The sequence below is a fragment of the Podarcis raffonei genome, chromosome 3, assembly GCF_027172205.1.
Source record: "Podarcis raffonei isolate rPodRaf1 chromosome 3, rPodRaf1.pri, whole genome shotgun sequence".
NCBI classification, from domain to species: Eukaryota; Metazoa; Chordata; class Lepidosauria; order Squamata; family Lacertidae; genus Podarcis; species Podarcis raffonei.
Window position 1 is genome coordinate 66638443 of NC_070604.1, and position 21049 is coordinate 66659491.

At 41.8% G+C, this 21049-nt stretch overlaps 1 protein-coding gene across 5 annotated transcripts in view; it reads left to right on the forward strand.

Annotated features, from left to right (window-relative positions):
- Window positions 1-2696: 2696 nt before the first annotated feature.
- STXBP5 (syntaxin binding protein 5) overlaps window positions 2697-21049 on the forward strand; it is a 118813-nt gene continuing 100460 nt past the window's right edge. For all 5 annotated transcript variants that reach the window (XM_053382120.1, XM_053382122.1, XM_053382121.1 and 2 more), the window contains exons 1-2: window positions 2697-3047; window positions 4621-4718. In XM_053382120.1, coding sequence (XP_053238095.1) covers window positions 2892-3047; window positions 4621-4718 — 254 coding nt within the window. In that variant the 5' untranslated portion in view covers window positions 2697-2891. The remainder of the gene's footprint in view (window positions 3048-4620; window positions 4719-21049) is intronic.

Consider the following 21049-nt stretch of genomic DNA (forward strand, 5'->3'; position numbering starts at 1 on the left):
AAATGCCCTGAGATTCTGTGGGTGTTCGAGATGTTTTTGCCATTCAAAGAAAAGGTCTTGCAATAACCTTGAATCACCACCACTGAAATATCTAATGTAGTTCTTGTTTATAATAGCAACAAGCCTCAATACTCAGGCTTAGTCTTTACGGTTTAAAAATGAATTGCTATTTCATTTCATTATAAATCCGAATTTTAAATACCTTTTGGCCTTAACATGTGGTGGGACACAAATTTATGGGAAGAAAACACTAACTAGCATCCATGCTTGGTCCGAAACATAACCAAACAGTTATTCGGCATTGCCTGATGAAACACAGTAGGGTGACAATATCATTATCAGGATTTTCTGTAGCTCTTTTCAAAGCACCATGAGGAGCTGTATCAGTGCCCAGTCTTTTGTGCCCTTAATGAGGGGAGCTCTCCCATCCTTTGTGTACCTGCCAAAGGCGCCCCTCGGACTTCACCTATGGTGGGGGCCAACCTGGTGAATCCTAGGTATGCCCCTGCACAACTGTTCTCTCACATTACTTCAGACTTAGGTGTTTTGTCAAAGTTTAGAGGAAGGGTTCACATCCAAGACTTTAACCCCACTGTCTCTTGTTTCGCTTCTACAAAACAGTATCTCGCCACAATCAGAATCCTGCAGGACGCTCTCCTCTCATGTCAGATATACATTATCCCAATCATAAAACACTAGAGAGCAAGCAAAAAACGCTATTGTATTCGCTCTTCTTTTGCTTTTCTCTCGGGAAACTTCTTCCAGTTCAGCTTGAGCCCCCTCAACCCTGGAGAAGCGTGGAAAGCGGAGGAGGGGCGTGTGTGGAAAGCAACGGGGAGAGGGGATTACACTCTTTACCACTGCGCGGAGTTTAGAACACGGAACAGATCCCCCGGCTCTCCTAGGGACCAGCGGAGATCACCCCCAAGGGCCGTCGCACTACTCTGTAGCAGTGGCGGCGGGCGGACGTGGAAGAGAACGTGCTGAATCAGCAGACCCAGACTCTGGGGGCGGGGGATCTAGACGAATAGCTGCCCCAGCTGATGAGTTTCCGAGCTGGCCCTGCGCTGCTAATCCCTTCTTTGAACAGTTAAGATACAGCCCGCTCCTATGCACTTTCAGCTAGGAAACAAGTCCCGCTGCGTTCCATGGGGCTTACTCTTAGGTAACGTGCATAGGACTTGAGCCGTAGCTATTTAAGCCACATCAGAAGGGAGAGTTAGCGCGAGAGAGTGGGGCCAATCCCACCAAACGTGCAGCTGGATCTAATCATGCACGTTAGGGTTGTGTGTGTTACTCCCTGAGTAAGTGATTGCGGCCCTAAAGGCCTTCTTTGCACCGACCTCGAAAAGGCACTAAGGAGCAATAAATAATTTGGGGGAAGGGGGGGGAGATGCATACATAAATAAAGAGGGAAAGGTGGGGGAAAGCAGTGACATCCGGGTGCTGCTGGAGGCCTTGGAGCGCGCATGCTCCTCGTTACTCGCTCTGGCTTTGCCACCACCAGCAGTTTAAGGAGGCAACAGCGGCAGCTGCCACAGTGGTGGCGTGTGGAGAGCGGGTGGGGGAGGGAGGAGGAGAAGGAAGGCGGCGACAGCAGCAGCAGCAGCAGCGTCGTTGCCGCCGCTGTTTTCTCACGGCGGGGGCTGAATTTCCGTGTTTGTCGAGCGAGGAGGGGAACCGAGGCTGGGAAAGGGAGGAGGAGGTAGCGGAAGCCAGGCGCAGCCTTTGCGAGAGGATGGTTGTGGGGGCGTGTGACAGCCGGCGGCACAGCCACCGCCACCACCACTGCGAAGCGCCTCAGGTGACGCTCCCGGGGCAGGAGTCGCACTGAGGGGAGGCCGGCGTCCGGGGCGGGCGGAGTTGCAGCGGCGTCTGGAGCGCAGAGGGAGGGAGGCGGGAGTCGGCGGCGGAGCGGGGGGCACATGGCGGGATGACAGCGGCTGCCGTAGTTGCTCCCACTATGCGCGACTGGCAGGAGGGGAAAGGGGTGGGAAGCTGAGGCTGCTGCCGCCGCTGTCACTTCTTGGTGGCTCGCAGCCGCACGAGCGCGAGGGGGAGAAGGCGGCAGAGAGAAGCAGCGAGGCAGACGCGCACTCGGCTCGCTCGCTTGACAGGCGCGCAGTAGCGAGGGGGGTGTGCGTGTCGTGTCGTGTGTGCGTGGGGAAGGGACGGGCCTGAAGCCAGTGGCGGAGAGAGGGCCCAGGATTAAGGCTTGGGCGGCGAGGCGCAGCGAGGCAGGGAACGGCGGAGCCTGCAAGAGGCTGCCTGGCAGAGGCCTTCCAGGAGGAGCCTTGGAGGGAGAAGCGAGGCGGGAGGCGCTCCGAGTATTCCCGGCAGAAGGAGGGTGGGGGAAGCCGCCGCCGCCGCCTCCCGGCTTTCGCTTGCCTGAGAGTGTGTGTATGTGTGTCTTCCGTGCGCGTCTGGAGGAGGAAGCGCTGCTGCTGCTGCTGCGTTAACCTCGCGCTATATTTATTTACTCCGTGCTCCTTCCTTCCTGTCGGGCTCTTCCTCTTCCTCGGCCAGGTCCACTCCCTTTCCCTACCTGGCGAGGGTGTCTGCTCTGCCCCCTCCGCCTCTGCGTCTGGCTCTCGGTCCCCTCCATGCACATCATGGTGGTGGGGATGGTTGGATGAAGGGGAAGGTGGGGAGAGAGAGAGCAGGGGAGAAAGAGGCGTTTCTGTTTCGGTGCCTCGACCCCGCCGGGACCAGCCGTCCTGTCCTCCCGCCTGCCTGCCTGCCTGCCTCTTCCCTTCCTTGGCTCGCCTCTGCTGTGCTTTGCCTGAGGTGCGTGTGATAAGGCGGGAGCAGGAGCCACGGCAAGAGGCGGGTGGCGAGGGGGAGGAGGGAGAGGAGGAGGGAGAAGAATAGGGTGCGCCGCCGGAGAGACCATGAGGAAATTTAACATCAGGAAGGTGCTGGACGGCCTGACGGCGGGCTCGTCGTCCTCCTCCTCGGCTGCCGCCTCCTCGCAGCAGCCGCCGCCTGCAACCCGGGAGAACGACATCCAGGAGACCCTACAGTCCGAGCACTTCCAGCTCTGCAAGGTGAATGCTGCAGCCGTTAACAGCCGGTTGGGAAGGAAAGGGGGGGGGTGGAGGACGATGATGTAGCCATGATGGGCTCTGCAGCCTCTGGACTTTGATGCTTCCAGTTCCAAAGCTGTCGATTTGCATCTGTCTTCCTCCTCTTCTTCTTTTTTGATACAAAAATTATGGTGGTGGGGGAGGCGACGCCGATGACGCCAATGCCATGATGGACTCTAGGCTTTTATTTAGCAGCATCTTTTCCCCTCCAACCACAATTCACCCGCTTGCGTTTCAGGCTACAGTATTCCTAAAATGCACTCGCGGATCTTGAGATGCCTCGCTCTGGAGGAGAAACATCTAATGGGCTCATCAGTGTTGTGTTCATCAGTGTTATAAAAAGGGGGGTGGGGGTGGATAACGGGACCTGGCACCGAATTCTCCCCATCATTCCATGCACAGGCATTTTAACAAGCTTCAGCTCAGTCAGTTCATTATAGAGGAATAGTCCTTTAAAATTTTTAGGATGGAGTGCTTGGTTGGATGAATTAGTAACATTTCTATCCAGACACAGCACAGTATATGCAGTTGAGGTCTAAATTCCAAAAGGATGATGTAGCAGTTTAATTCACCAGCTGTGCCAAATTGAAATAAGAAATGATGTGGATGTTATGCTTATCTTTACCTTTGCAACACCTGTGGCCGAAGCTGCTGTAGTTTGACTTGTTTGTGTATTGAACACTTTCTCTTAAAAAACAACAAGGGGTCGTTGATCCTAAAGATTAAAACACTTTCTTTAGTGTTACCTGCGTTGTACTCCCCCCCCCCTTCCCCTGCAACTTCCCACCAGCTAGCCTAATTTGAAGATTCAGGTGTGACACATGTATTTCACTTAAGTATACTTTTATTTGCAGATTTCCCCCTACAAAATGCCACAAAATGCTGAACTGTGATGCACACTTATTTTTGTAATTATAAGGCATGGGGGACATGCACTTGAGAGTGAATGTGATAGAATGTATTTTTTCCACCTTAATTTATTTGGCTCAGATATTGCAAAGAAGGGGACTGCTATTGCAATTTCTAGTTGCGGGTGTCTGTGTGGGTAAGAGTTTTTTGAAAGCTACCCTAGGCTAGCAAGCTTATGTCATTCAGGGCCTGCTTCAGAGAAATAGTGATGGCTCTCTGAAGAGCCATTTTAATAATTAGTGGTCATTTAATTTACAGAACTGGCTGCATCATCACATTTCCCAGGGACTCTTGATTCTAATTCAGATGTCTTAACCACAGCTATTTATGGAAAGAATTGCAGATTAGGCTAGGAATACAATAAAGGTGAGAGGTGAATGGGTAGATTGTTTTGTTTAAATATACATGAGTAGGGATAGAATTAAGGTTTCATTTTATTATATCCATGTTCAGTGAGGTTTGAATTAATTATTTACCCATTTTTAGATAATTCTGCTCTTTCATATACTTGTGGTTCCTTTAATTAAGTGAAAGTAAAATGACATTGCTTCTTTCTCATTTGTTCTTTGTTTTATTTTTCTTCTACTGCCCGTTGCACCATTGCTTCACCACTCTGACATGACAGACTGTACGCCATGGTTTCCCCTATCAGCCTTCGGCCTTGGCTTTTGATCCTGTTCAGAAGATACTTGCCATTGGGACTCAGACTGGCGCTTTAAGGCTGTATCCTTTTATTGTATTTCTTAAAAGAAACTTACTAAGAAGATTGCCATTGCCTACTGTGCTGTGCTGGAGTTAGTGTCTCAATTCACTCTGCAAGTCAGGTATGCATTTGAGTGGGGGAGGGGAGAAGCTGCTGTTCCTTTGCGTTTACTTCTGTTTATCTGATGTGCGTGTACTAGCAGTGGAACCAGTACTTTTATTTTCCTGGGAAACCATCCTGATTATTTTTGCAGTATCCCAGCTAACAGCCTGTCTAGTTTACTTAGCAGAGCTTAATGCAGATAAGTTAGTTTTTATCTTGTAAACCGGAAATATGACCCTTATGTCTATCACTCTTTTCTATTGCTGTAAGGGTTCCTTGCTTTAAAGCAACAGATAATGTTTTCAGTGTAGAATATAAGGATTCTGTTTAGCAATCATTATTTTACAAATTGTAACTGGAAATGAATTTGAAATGGGGGGGGGAGATAACACTATGTATTTGGCTACATGGTGTTCTTACTATAATCGTTTCAAGGTGTTCCTTTACAAGTAAGACACAATTTTACTGTAAATGAAAAAATTGTTTTGTGTTTATGTGTGTCCTTAAAATCAAAATGAACAAATATTAAGCCCAGATCTTTTGTAGCTGAATTTGAAAAAATAGAAATGATTCAGAAAATCATTGAATAATTGCATATACTCTATGGCACAGGTAACCATTGTGATGATTTCCAGCTCCCTCATCCCTGGGCATTGGTCGCGGTGATTGGGGATGATTGGAGCTGCATCCAACAACTTCTGGCTTTCCTTGCACTATGACAGGCATAGGCAAACTCTGGCCCTCCAGATGTTTGGGACTGCAATTCCCATCACCCCTGATCACTGGTCCTGTTAGGGATGATGGGAATTGTAGTCCCAAACATCTGGAGGGCCGGAGTTTGCCTATGCCCGCACTATGACTTTGCTACTAGTTTTGATGAAATGCACATTTTTTAAGGGAAAGTTTTAATGAATAATAATGGTAGTAACCCATATTCAATGCATAGCAGCATAGCGTATCCTCTTATGGAACAATTTTGAGTGGCAGGGACGCTAGCTGGATTAGATATGAGTTTCGTAGAAAAGAGTTGTTAATGTGGTGGTTGATCAGTAGAACTTTTCACTAAGGTATAAATAAGGGTTGGCGTAAATTTTTAAAAATAGTATATAGTGAGTAACAATCTCTTCTGCTTCAACAGCGTGTCCAATGATAAAAGTTGCAATACTGTGCACCCTTAAATGAGAGTAAGTGGTATTAAGAAAAGAAATATTTTATTTTTAAAAAGCCATTAAGGTCACTCAGTGTATATTCAACATTCAGTATGCTTTGATGGTCAGAGGTAGAAATAAAGGAACGGGGCACCATATTCCCCTTGGGTGTTGTTGGAGGTCTGGTGGCCTTACGTGACCTCACTTCAGCCACTGGCCTGAGTTGCGCTTGGGCAGGAAGGCTTCTGGAGCCACAGGCTGAGGTTGAATAAATGAGGTTTGTTGGTCTATTCCTGGCATATTGGCCATAGCAAAGGAATTCTCAGGTTGTGCACTCAAAAGTGATGATAGTTTAATGATTTGGTTGCTTGGAATGACTATAAAGGGTTGTAGTTTCTGAAGTAGGAATGGTTAGCTTGTGGCCTTCCAGACGTTATTGAACTACAGCTCCAATTGGTCACAGCCAGTATAGCCACTTATTAAGAATTAGGGAAGACATAGTTCAGCAACATATTGAGAGTTACAGGGTGGCCATTCCTGTCCTAAAGACACATGCAGTGCTAGCGCAAGCGTGTGCAACACATCTTTTTCTTACAAAATTCTGCCGGAAAGAAGAAGCTTTTACTAGCCACAAAATTTACTTCTGAGTAAGCTTTGATAGAATCTGTCTGCCCATCTAATAGAAGGAATAGTTTTTAAAAAGTGGGTGTTTTTTGTCTTTGTTTGCACTGCTTATTTTGTTTTTAGTTACAAGTTTAGATTCACAATGTTGAATCTGCATATGGCTTTTTACATCTTAAAAAACATTTACATTTCACGATGTGAAGCAGTTTCTTTCTGAATTTTAGCAGTAGCTTCCTTTCCTTAGCTGAAAGAGTAGTTGCTGACAGAGTCAGCAAGGTGTGGCTGTTGTTTATTTTTTAATTGCTGATTTTCAAGGGTGAACACCAGGTACCATGTATTATTGACCCACCCAGATTGAGACTGGATCAATGTGTGGAGGCTGATGCTCAGTGTGGGGTGAGCCAAACAGGAAGTAAGCTCTTTATGGCATATCCTTCCTCTGGCACTGCTTCCTGTAGAAGGGATTCCTGTTACTTAATTTGGAATGTTACAAAAAAGTGAATGAAGACTCAAATCAGTTTGATAGTTGGGAGTGAGTTGCTACAGATCACTCCTTAGAGAAGAAAATAGGAGAGAACAATAGACTTGGTAAAAGCTCTACCACTGTGTCTTTTACCCAGATAAAAGACTTGGTCTTCAAATACTGTTCATGACAATACCCTGTAGCACTGGATGAAACCACAAAGACTCATGGTCGAACTGACTGTCAACAACAACGGACATAGGCAGCTTTTAGCAATTTGCACCAATGGTCAGTCTGTCCATTGGGACTGTGCTGGTGATCATTATATTTTATATATAAAATATTATATGCTTTTGCTGTCACATTTGTTGAAAAAGTTTTGGATTATGGAGAGAGTGCCCTAGCATACTTTTCAAATCACCATAAACACCTGATGAAACATATAAGCACAACTTGATACTGTCATATGGATTATTGCCCTCTTCATTGCCCTCTTAGTTATTTCTTTACCTTCCCATCTTCCTAATGCAAAGGAAGAGGTGTGTATAGCAGGCCTTGAAAGTCTAGGGTAGGGGTAGGCAACCTAAGGCCCAGGGCCGGATGCACCCAATCACCTCAATCAGGCCCGCAGATAGTCCAGGAATCAGGGTGTTTTTACACGAGTAGAATGTGTGCTTTTATTTAAAATGCATATCTGGGTTATTTGTGGGGCATAGGAATTTGTTCATATATATTTTTCAAAATATAGTCCGGTTCACCACATGGTCTGAGGGACAGTGGATCGGCCCATGGCTGAAAAAGGTTGCTGACCCCTGGTCTAGGTAAATGTCTTGGAGCTAGGGAAGAGAAATTGTATTCTTCTTACACTAACCTAAAGGGGGGCTATCAGAACTTTCCCAGTCTTCAGATTCCTGGTGCAAATGTTTTCACAACCATCCATCCAGCCACTGTTGTAGTAAGTAGCCTGTAGTCCCAGAACTGTCACTTCACAAATAATGACTTTCTTGAAAGTGTTGCTTCATTTGCTAAAACAACTTCATTTGCTAACACTAACAGTTGCAAATAAAATGAAAATTTCTGTTTTAACAACTATGTTAAAGGAAGTAAACGCCCTGCCAACTTTTAACTTTAATATTTCCTTAGAGTTTGTAGCAAAAAACCTACTCCCCTGCCCTCCCCATATTAACCTATTCCTCTTTACCTTCTGGCACAATGGACTCAACTGACTTTACCTCCTTTTAAAATTTCAATAGGTATAACAGATTAACAAATCTTACAAGCTGCTTTTGTTTTTTTCTGATGCTTTGCTTGCATATATATGACAAAGTGGTATCAAATCTTAATTGCTTTTCTAAAAATGTCTTTGCATTATTGAGTACATAAACCATATTTAGCATCAAATGTAAGCATTTTGTACTTTGATCTAAAATCAATTTGAAAAAATTTGTCAGTTCACAGCACAAGTAAAATGTACAATTAGCCTTTCCCATTTATTGTTTTCCCTTATGATAGTAAGTTTATTCCAGTCACTTCTAAGAGTAATGTGCCCCTTAGCTTGTCTTCTTTTGGTGTGGCAACCACCAATTCCCCACATTTATACTGCTTGTATGTTTTACACTTCTGAGTCACCATCAGCCTTCATCACCTGACTTCCCTTTTATAATCCAGAACTTCTATTTTGTATGAGGATATTTATTATGCCTAGTTGGCAATATCCAGGGATTTTGCTAATAGAAACTGAGATGAAACTTCATAATCTTTGCCATCCGTTCAGGCACTGACTAATTGCTAGAAACCTTTGTACCTTTAAAGAAAAGTTATTTGAGATCTCCCTATGAGATCTCCCTATCCAGTATCTTGCAGCCCTGAAAACCTCATAAACAGTGGATCTCTGCAATTTGAAGATTATATATAAAGCAGTATGTCCAGAATATCCCTTTTTAGCCATCTGTTTTACTAGCTTGGTGATTTTTCAACACTACAGGTGGATTGTGTTACCATCTTCTTTGAGTTTCAGTGTCTTCTGCAAATGAATAGTGTGGTGAGGGCTTTTCAGCTCGAACTCTCTGAAACTCAGTTCCGGCACCTCTCAGGTGGGCGCATGAGTAGGTGTTCATGGTGATTTCTGGCACCTCTTTGGGCTGTTCTGCTCCTCCTTACTAGAAGGCAGGGGCAGCAAACCACAATCCTTGGTGTGGTGTTATATCCAAACTGGAAGTTGTGATTTCTTTTGCACCAAACATAGCATTATCTGTAGCTAAGGTTTGTTCTTCGCTTACTGATTCTGGTTTGTTTGGACTGAAACTACTCACAACCTCCAATTTTGAAATAATGCTAATCCATGAATCAGTCACAGGCTCTGTGTAAGTTATCTGCTAATAGATAGGTTGTCATTAGAGACACAAAATTTCTGAAAATTTTGAATAACAGCAGATAACAGCATTTTGAGTAAAAATGAGATGTAGGCAATACTTAAATAACAGCCATCAGATTATTCTACTGCTTTAAGAGCCTATAACACATCAATTATAATTTAGTTAATAGATATAATTGTACTATTGGTATATTTTTTAAATGTACATAAAGTCCTGTGCATATTTTCTCAGAAGTAAACCCCTGGTTTAATAGACCTTATCCAAGGTAAGCCTATGTATGACTAGTACCTCAAAAGTAGAAATGTCTTAGTTTGTACTAACAAAATTGTGAATATGCCCAATACTCAAGATTAAGTGAGTGAGCTGCAAATAGTAGCATGCTATCCAAGAACAAGTTTCCTAGTTTTGTCATTTGATAGATGGGGGAGAAAAACTGGGAATGCTAATTTTGTAGGAAACGAAAGACAAAGTGCCTTCTCATAGAGAGACCTTTTAGGTCAGAGGAAGCTAATGAGGTATTGCTGGACTACAACTCCCATCACCCCTCACCATTAGGTGCCTGTCCTTTGAAGGGGTCTGGAAACAAAGCCTTATGAGGAAAAGTTGGATATGTTTAGTCTGGTAAAGAAGAGACTGAGAGAAAAATGCAACCCCATCCAAGGTTATCTCCTAGATTTGGGAACCACTCACCCAGAAACCCTGTCTTCCCATGATTCAGTTTATTGGCCCTCATCCAGTCCACCACTGTATCCAGGCACCAGTCCAGGTCTTTCATACCCTCTCCTGATTTCAGTATAACTGAGAAGCAAGATGGGTGTCATCAACATACTGATGATACCTTGCCCCCAAACTCCCAATAGCTTTATATAGCTGCTGAATAGCACTGGGGAGAAAATAGTGCCTGTGGGACCCCATAACATAGTGGCTATGGGGCCAAAGAGCATGACTCTGCAATATCCATCCCATGGACTTGGTCCACCATAGTCAGTGGTATCAAAAGCCACTGAGAGATAGAGTAGAAGAAGCAGGGTTGCACTCCCACTACCCTTATCCCAGTAACAATCATCCATGAGGATGACTGAGGCTGATTCAGTCCTGAATCTGGGTCTGAACATATTTTGAAATGGATGTAGGCATTTTTTTTTCTGTAGGAACACCTTTAGTTGCTCCACCATGACACTCTCCACCATCTAACCCAAAAATGGTGTAAACAACTCCAACAGTTGGATGCAAATGTTCTTTTGACCTTCCCTATTTAGTAGACAGCAAGCTATTTTTGTTCTGAATGCCCTTTAAATGGAAGCTTCAATAGTTTTCAGTATAACACCTGAAATGTGGGTACCGTATTCTGAAGACATCATCAACAGTTTTTTCACATGCAGGATTCTGCTTTGGTTCTTGAGAATAGGGTGATTTGTGACACTTAACAGACCTGTAGCAAATTATTCATTTTAGTTTGTAGAACGTAGCCATATGTTTTACATAAAAAGGTGTTTTATTTATAAATTGAAACATCTGTTTTGTTTGTTCTGGCATTTTCTTTTTGTTATTGCAAGGATAAAGCAGACCCATACTCTGTCTTGTGGTTACAGTCATTGCAGAATGTGCAACCTCCTTCTGGCACCACTCTGTTCGGTTATACAAGAGTATCCCTACATTTCTTCTGCTTGGTGCTATTTTATGGTGCTATCACTATGCTATGTTCTAACTTCAGTCTTACTTGAATCTGAGCTTTGCTCTTCATGTTCAGTCTTCCTTTGGAGGAAGCTTGGGAGCTCTTACATTTTCCAGTCCTTCTTGTGGTCAGACTTGAGTACGATGCCATTATAGGTATAAATATACACATTTACAGGTCACCATTCAAGTAGTGCAATGCCAAGATGTTTGTGGACCATTTTCCATGGTTGAGGTTTAGCAGCTGCTTCAGAAGGATAATAGTGCTGGAGTACTTTCATTCAATTCCACCCAGGTAGTTGACTGAGTTTTTATTGGTTTGGTGATCTTATGTTTTAGAAGCTTCCTGCTGGGACTGAAACCATATTTTAACCGTTAGTTTGGGGAGTTTGATTGTGGTATTTCTTTGATCATTAATATGTCCAGGAGATGTTTCTACACATCATGTGTAATTGCTCATGTTATTCTACTTTCCATGTGATGCAGTATTGTAATTCTGTGCCGCGTCACTCTCAGTAAACTTAGTGTATTTATCAAGCTTATTTAAAATCTCTTTGTTTATAGTGTAAAAGAAACTATAAGCATTTCCTCAAGCAAGTTAGTTTTATTTAAATTGCAATCTGTTTTCTGCAAACGTTTGTTAATAGTCTGTTCACAGCAGGCTTGTATTTCTAGCTTTCTAATTTCAGCAGTTTTCTGACCTTAGTCTAGTTTCTCCCTTGTCAAGGTTTTGGCACCAGAAGTGTCATAGCAGCTTTAGGTCTTAGAACTTTGGCTTCATAAATGATGACTCTGTATGCTGAGTTTCTTAAGTGTAACTTGAGGGTTCCACATTTTTGCTTGGCGTGTTTAGTGTGCCATTGACCCCTAGCAAGAGTGTCGCACCCCTGCTGTTGTCCTCCCCCCCCCCAACTTAGAAATTGCATAGGTGGGTGTGTATTGTCTGGGCAGCCACACCTGATCCCAGCCCAGCAAGCTTCCACCTTCCTTGACCCTTATGTAGCCAATATGCCTGGAGTGCCTCAGCCACATAACAGTTAACAGCACAGTTCTAACATTGCTTACTCAAAAGTAAGTCCTGTTGACTTCAATGGGGCTTACTCCCCCCAGGTATGTGAGACTAGGATTGCAGTCTAAATGGGAAAACCTTCAAATGTGCTTTCTGAATTGAATCCAATCTGGGGAAGGGAGCAGGAATTATCCATTTCCTTGTGTGGATGTGCAGGGAAGGGTCCTGGTGATCACATTTTTTTGGTATAGCTAATAAAGTGAGCCATTTTTTAAAAAACCCTTGCACAAGTTGATTTAGTTACTAAAATTGAGTTTTAATAACCATACTAATGGAAACATTTTCCTTAGTTGTACAGTGGTACCTCGGGTTACAGACGCTTCAGGTTACAGACTCCGCTAACCCAGAAATAGTACGAGTTAAAAACTTTGCTTCAGGATGAGAACAGAAATTGTGCGGTTGCAGTGCGAGGCCCCATTAGCTAAAGTGGTACCTCAGGTTAAGAACAGACCTCCAGAACGAATTAAGTTCTTAACCCGAGGTACACTGTACTTGCAATACTTTTTGTGAGTTTAAATTCATCTTCAGGTAACATGTCAATTCATCCTTGTAATTTAGCTGTTTGCCTAATTGCAGTAGGAGGAACAGATCGGTCTATCTTTTTTTTTACACTTTTAGACTGCAATCCAATACACATTTACCACGAACTAAGTCCCATTAAACTCAGTGTGACTTACTTTTGAGTAAACAGGCATAGAATTCCGCCGTTAGAAACCTTCATTTAATGCTATAAAATAATGATTTTGGGCATCTGTTCCATAGGGTGGTATTTATATTTGAACCAATTAGGCAGTAACTTAATTGTAATTATACCTGGCTTACTTCAACTTGGTGGTGCAGTTTTGCAGAACAATCAGATGGATAATGTGCCTTAGTAATTTAGTATTTCTGCTTCTTTGCCATATGTAAATATAGCAAGGTTCTTATAACTACATTTATGTTTCATAGTTGAAGTTGTATCTGCCTTACCAATAAGTTCAAAAAAGTTGTTGATCAGACCTTTCCCTGTATGCCTGTGCTAATATTTTGGGGAAGGTTTAGTGGCATTTGTTACACTTAGTGATGGACAAGGGCAATGGGTTTACAAAAGCTTGTCAGCAAATTCACCTGGAAGTTAAAAGAACGAGAGCTGTTGCAGACACTCTGGGCTTGTCATCAGCCAGGGGACCAGGGACCATTAGGAGGCAGCATCCCCTGCCACCCAGGAGGGCTGTTGTCTCAAGGGAAGTACCAGCCTAGCTTACCCATTACCAGAGAAGGAGCAGCTGCAGGAAGCTTACTGTTCTCCCAAAGAGAGGACATTCAGTTCCAACTGCTACTTGCACTGGGATTCAGGAGCAAAAGGCAGGCACACACTGGCCTCTGTTATTAGCTGAGTTGAGTGAGTGTTTGGCTTACAACAAGTTTCAAAATTCTGCCTTTAGTATCATTTGATAGACAGGTGATTTTTAAAAATAAAACGATTCATTTTTAGCCTGGCTGATCAACAAACCTGAGCTATATTTTCAAGAAGCTGTGCACAGATTCTGGAAAAATCCCAGATCGCCCTGGGTTGGGTCCATCTGGGGCTGTCAAAAGGGAGGTGAGTGGACAAGCACATTTTTAATTAGAGTTTTAAACCCTAATTAAATCAACTGTGAGGGGTGGAGAAGGGGGAGAGACAGACAGAAGCTCACCTCCTCCCTCACTGCTATCCACGTTTAATTAGAATTTAAAACCCTAATAAATTAAATTAGGAATGTGCAAGGCCCCCAGTTCAGTTTAGGTCATCCTGAGGCCGATCCATGTTGCTGATGGGCTCCAGGTTGTGGTGGGGGGGGGGAATGCACAGACCTGCTGCTTATATTTTCTGTTTGAACATTGCTCAGACAAAGAAACAAAACAAAACATAACTTGGTACTTGCCCCAAATGTAGAGGAAGAAAGAGAGTAATAGTAAAAATTAAGAGGATAATAGGAGTGGTGGCAGCAAGCTGCTTTGTCTTTACACTCCTTAATCTTTGAATCGTAAAACCGGTAATAAGTGTATGTCTAGAATTGGAAAAATTGCAGAACACAGTGAGGAATAAGTCTAAGAGGTTGTAGAGATTCCTTTAAGCTGACAACTGGATGTCAGCAAAGATTTACACAAAGATTCATTTGTTTCTGAACCCTTATCCAGTTTATTTTGTAGTATCCAGGATGTAAACAGATAATTTTAAACATCAGCAGATAACAATGAACACAAATTGACACAAGGTATTTGTCAGAGGATGTTCTAATCTCCAAACATGATATAAAACTGATATATTAACCTATCCTTGTTTCACAAATTGCAGGGTACACTATATGTTAGGCCTGTGCACTACTACTACTACTACTACTACTACTACTACTACTACTACTACTAAATACTGTATGGCTTTGCAGTTTGAATGTTGTGGGCAGGCAGCTCAGCTAAAATCAAGAAGCCATAACACATAGTCTATTATGAAGAGATGAAGCTACAAAATTTGAGACAGACAGCTACAAGGGTTTGGGGGTTTTTTAAGAGAAGCTTTTTAAAGCTTGCAGTTTTTAAACAGGACTCCCTCCCTCCCTTACTATATGGAATTTAGTGTGTTCCTCTAGGGTTTTAGTCTAATTGAAAGTCTTTTCCCTTCAGGTTTTAAAGAAAGGTTTAAAAACCAGTTATCCTTGACTTTCCATTGAAATATTTTATTATGTAAGTGGTTATGGGGTATTCACTGGTATTTATTTAATTTTATTGTACTAGGCATATGTAAACAGGCTGTTCTACTGTGATTTGAATGGTATGATTTAATGTTTGCTTTTCAATGGACTTGTATATAATAATGTAGTGGGAAGCCTATTGTCTTGAAAATGGCTTAGAAATATCTGACATTTAAATTCTTTGTGTGGCTTTGTAACAGTGTTACAGTACTGTTTGGTGGACACTGTAAAGCCCTATCTGTATGTAAAAGCCCTCTGAGCAACTACTTTTTCAGGCAAAGAAAATGTTTGGGCCCTTCTTACTCTTTGTTGCAGAGCTCAGAAGCTCAGTTCACTACTGTGTCTTTATGTTAAGAGCACTGGGTGCAGTTGCCTTGTGATAATTTATTTCTATGTCCCATCCAAAATCACTGTGATGAGAAGTTGAAGAGCAGCGTTGGCAAAGCTATTCCATTCAGGGAGGAACAGCAGGATATAAATGTAACAAATTCCTGGTTGGAAACCACTGCTGTCAGTCAGATCTACACCCCCTGTCCCAACTCCCACCTTCTCCACTGGTGTTGTCTGGAGATGCATTTTTTAAACTGCAGGTGGTCAAAGTCCCTTTAAAATGGATCTGTCTCCTTGGGACTGGCACTTTGCTCTTACAAAGACTGGGCTACAAACTGGGATGTGTCTCATTCAAATCTCTACCATAAAGTTTTTGAATGGCCTTAAGCTCTTAACTTCCACCAGCCCCCCCCCCCCATAATCTTTACAGGAATATTGTGAGGATTAAAATAACAATATGTGAACTGCACTGAAAGCTCAAGTACTGCACAAATGCATTAATATCTGTTGTTAAAAAATTAATAGACTGCTATGCATCCTGTACATTTTTATTATTACACACTGTTCTGAGTGAAGTGCTGGAACTGAACAATTGACCAAACATTTGTATTATAGTTGAGCTTTGTTAAAGCTCATCAGGGTTTTCATAAGTATTTTGAGATCTAATAATCAGCAAGATGCAGATGAAATATACCAAGTGTGAAGAGTATAAAATTAATATGTGTAAATAGGCAAGATTGAGCACATACTGGGAGGACAAGGTAGGGTGGCTAACCTGTGAATGTCTAGTTGTTTGGTCCTAACGTTTAGTTTGAATACTATAGTATTAACTGATCGTTGGTGCGACCAAAGGATGCAGTCCTAAGCATACTGTATAGGAAGAAGGTCCTGTTAAACAAAATGGAACAAATCTGGGTTAATAGACTTCGGAATATGCTGCAAAAACATGAAAATGCTATTTTTTCTTGTGATTGGATCGTAGGAGATACTGGTTCCTAGTAACTGTGTATCTGCAATTGTGCATTATAGTTTCAGTGACATGGTATCAGTTACTATTTTTATAAAAAGAACATACGTTGGCTGCAAGTTAATAGCAGTAGAAGTCGACAACTGGATTTTTACTGCATGATAAAGGCATGACTCTGCTAAATCATAAAGCTGCTTATGTAAAAGCAGTAATGATAATAGTGTGTTCCTCAGTGCTGAATGAATGCTTTCACACTGAATAATGTATTAATTTAACTTTCCTTTCTGCTTGAGTTGTAATCAGTGAAATATTTCATCAAATATGAAATTCAGGCTTGGTTTTCGTTTGAGGATATTTTGAGAGAGATGAAGTATTTGATATTGGAACTTAAGCATCTGGATAGCTGCTTGAACTGGAAATAAATGTTTTAAGTTTGAAGTGCTTTAGTTATACACTGTGTCACATATTGGTGGTAGAAGAATCGTAAATAAGAGTAGTCTAGGTATTGCTTTAAAACTTAGTAACACAGCCCAATTCTGTGCATATTCACTGAAAAATAAACCCTGCCTAGTGTACTCCAGTGTAAATATAGGATTGCAGCCTTATTTGTATGTATGTTCATGTCTAACTTCTGTTTTCTCTCTCAGTATATTTTATGTGGGTAATAAAATGTGGTAATTTAATTGATAAATGCTGTTTTGAAAGCTGGAGAAAAACACAATTAGGACCTGGACCCTAAACAGATAATACAGAAACATAGGTTTTACTGTTATAATTAATTTCAATTAAAAATTTTATTCCTAACTTTTAAAACTGTTTTCAAGGTAGCTAACAAAAATAATGTTAGGTCAGGAGGGATTAGGAGAGACTGCAACAGTCCACCGTAATATAGGGGAGTAAGTTCATTAAACTTGGAGCCATACAAGACATTACGTGATTCATAATCAGAATCTTCCAATGTGTCTTTTCTTAACTTGTTAGCAGACCTATGCTTTGAAACAGCATGAGTGTGTAAACTATCTGTACCTGACTCTCCCTCTCCCCCCAGCTAATAATAGCTTTAGGAGACTATTTAGATCAAGGGTCAAGTTAAATATCTTCTCCCAGTGCTCATCTAACTTGATCTTGAAAGCAGTCATGGGAGCTTGCTATTGAAAACAAAAACGCTAAAGCAGGAAATGTCAACTATAAGTTGGATTGTAGGATCTCTTCATAGATTTGTGTCTGGCTAAGCCCATAGTTGATAAAACTACCATATAAAACATAAATCACAGAATTTACAAGCATGTGATATGTGAAGTACACAATATACCTAGCCACTGTATGTGCTGGCATTGGAGAGTCAATTCACTGCAAAATAAGACTGGCTTTATCAAGGATGATAGATTCTCTGATATCTTCCTTACATCTTGTATCACTTGGCAAATTGTATCAATTAAATTGTTTCTCTTGAATATGATTTATGAAGTGGTGCGCAGTGAACCCAATGCTGGGTAGATTTTTGTTTGTTTAATTGGACTGTACTTTCTTTAACAGTATTTTTAAAACATTAAAACACCATTAGTCTGCTGCTGTCTCTTAATCTTGCCGGATATTACATTGTTAACCTCAAAACTGATGAGAAAGCAAGTGATTGCCTTGATGTTCCTGCATTCACACTTAACAAGCAGCATGTTGGCACATGTATTGAATCACTCCTATTTTGGTTGTCCCGCCAGTATGTACAGGGTAAACAAACCAGGAAGCATTGGCTTTGTGTTCCAGGGAACATGGTTTGTTCCCACCCCCCACTCCTCACAGGTTATGATGATTACCTGAACTCTTGGTTTGTTGACTTGCTGATTGTGACTTTTTAAAGAGCAACCATATATGCTACTTGTTCTCAGTAAGGCAGGAAGTTTGTCTTACCATTGGATGCCAGTGCTGCCAATAGAATGCAGTAATCTGTCATTGAATAGACTGGCTGTAATTTGGATGTAATTTACAGATGCAGTTTGAAACTATTGTTGACGATTGTATCCAGTGATGTGGGTTTCCTGGAAAAGAGAATTTTTTGGGGGGGGAATTGATTGCCTAGAGTGATCTAGTTTAGGATGTTTACAAGTAAAACAAACAAAACTAAGTGCTTTGAAGCTGCCAAGCTTGCCTAATACTGTATTTGCAATCTATTATTTGTTACTAATGAACTTACGAAACAGAAAAAAGCATTGCAAAGTTTTCGACCGTTGTCACTGATTTCATTTCTCACAGAATTCTGAAGTTTGAATTATGTTTATTAAAAACTGTAGAGACTTAAAGGACTTTAGCTACCAATTTTGGAAGTATGGGGCAAGGGCACATTAAATGACTCAGGATCCATGGGGAAATAAATTTAAAGACCAGCCCCCAAATGAGTACCAGACAAGACAAGCACACTACTCCATTTTATTGACCTTTCATGGTAGGTACAGGATCAGGCCCCAAATTCCAACCTGCCTTTCCCAGACAGTACAGTCACAGCTTCTGAATAGCCTTTCCCCCAAAAATTCAGTGTTTGGAGTGTGTGGGTGTGGGTGAAAGATCCAGAGGCTCTGCTGCTAGCCTTTCCTTGGGATTACCTTTAGGATACTAGCATGTCCAGGACTTCCCAAACCCTATTTCAGTAGGACTGGGGAAACTGAGGTTGTCTTCCCTCAGGGCTCCTTGTGCAAATGGGAGAAGGAATTGTAGTGAAGCCAAGAGAAGGTGGTCTTTGCCTCACATCAGGAAACCACTGCTATTGTATGTATGGATAAAATGCAGAATGGGTAATGCCAACATTTCAGAGTCTGTGATCTTGGTTTTCCAGATAATTTGGAAACAAATTTTCACATGCCTTAAAATTGATAAAGATCTGATTCAGCATACTTGATAGTAAACAAAATTAAAACGTGCCATGCTAATTTTACTAGTGCATGTAGGGTTTAATGTTCAGATAAATTCAGAACTTTATTTGGAAATCATCTTCAGTGTATTACTTGTTAACTTACTAATTTTAGTATGCCTGAATTTCTCTGTGTGATAGTTCCTAGAGATATTCAGCTGGAAAAAGGTTCCTTGGAAGTTTGAGTTTAAATTTCTTTTCCTGTTCTATTCATTCCAGTTGCCCAGTTTCATTTGTACAGTAGTACCTCGGGTTACAGACGCTTCAGGTTACAGACTCTGCTAACCCGGAAATAGTGCCTTGGGTTAAGAACTTTGCTTCATGATGAGAACAGAAATTGCATGGCGGCGACAGCGGGAGGCCCCATTAGCTAAAGTGGTACCTCAGGTTAAGAACAGTTTCAGGTTAAGAATGGACCTTCAGAACGAATTAAGTTCTTAACCCGAGATACCACTGTATTGTATTTCGTTATTATGTTGGTAACTTAATGGGGATGAAGTACACTGGCAGTCTGCTAGAGCAGAGCTGATGGAAATCTCAATGTGAATTTGATCAAATGGGTACAAGACTATAGTCACACCTACCTTGGGACAGTGGTGGCAGCAAAGAGAACACACTTTTTACCCTCATAGCATCTTCAGTGAACTGCTCAGAAGAGCTGTTTCAGACTTGTGCGGTATCATTAACAATGGACCACTCAGTAGCCAGCTGTGATATTTGCAAAGCACATGAAGGGCAAAATTTCTTGGATTTGTGCCAAACTTGATGCCACAATTAATGTAGTTTCATTTGGAGGTCCTTGGAGCATCATCTAGTTTACAGCCTGAGAGATCAGTTTCAGTTGTCATGGGATTGGGAGTTAGATGCACTGTGTTACAGTGATTCTGCTCCTACCTGCAGAAAAAGAAAGTAGCACTAGGTGACTATTGCTATGCCCCATTGCTTTGGGGCTTTGGGATTTCTAAGGGGTTGATTCTCTCTCTTATACTATTCCACATAAAACAGTTGGGAGCTATCACCTGGGGATTTGAAGTGTGTGTCATCAGTGCAATGCTGTGTCCCTCTTAGCACATGTTCACTATAAACTTTGTAGTTGGTGCCATGTTTTTACCCTGATGACTTTTTAAATAAATATTTTAATTGGGGCCTAAAATTTCTGGCTGCTTAAAAAAAATAACCTAAATATTTAAAATATTAAAGATGTGAGATACCACTTAAAGAGTGCTTATCTTGCTATAATTTTTTTAAAAATAAAAACCTGTTTGGATACCACCATTCCACAAAATTGCTAAAATGATGTTGATTGAAAGCCTTTTTAAATCACAGAAGCAGCCAGCCCTTCATAGCATTGTAATATAATCAGCAGACAGAAAGCATTTGGATTTAGCAGAAGGTTCTGTCAGTAGGACACAGGAGATTCTGATTCCTACTCCTTTTACTGGTGGAAGGAGCATTCAGAACAGTGTGGGAAGTCACATTAATGTCTGCAGGCAGAGGCAAAGGGATGGAAATCATTTTCCTCATTGTTCTGCTGATGGAGGCACATATTAAACGTTCCCCTTGACCTAAAACAACACATTTTCAAAAACATGCAATACAAGCAGAGAAATCTTTCCAGAAGAAGCATACCATGAAAATCTATGGACGAAAAATGCAGAATCATGGTCAGTATCCCAGTGTCTCGTCAAACTTTAACTTGATTAGAATAAGCCGTTCCTTATCCTTTCTACCCCAAATTTGGCATAGACCATCCTGAAAGATACCCCTCTTATGCTGCTAAGTTTTAAATTAGTCTATTTAAACCATTTGCTAACTGTAAGACACAGAACAGGGGTTGCCGACATGGCACCCATGGGCAAACTTTCATTGGTTTGCTTTTTGTTATGTAGTTTGTGTTCTCATTTTGTATTTTTATGTTGTGAACTGTATGAACTGCCATGGGATCTTTGGATGAAGGGCAGTATATACAAATTTATTAAATAAATA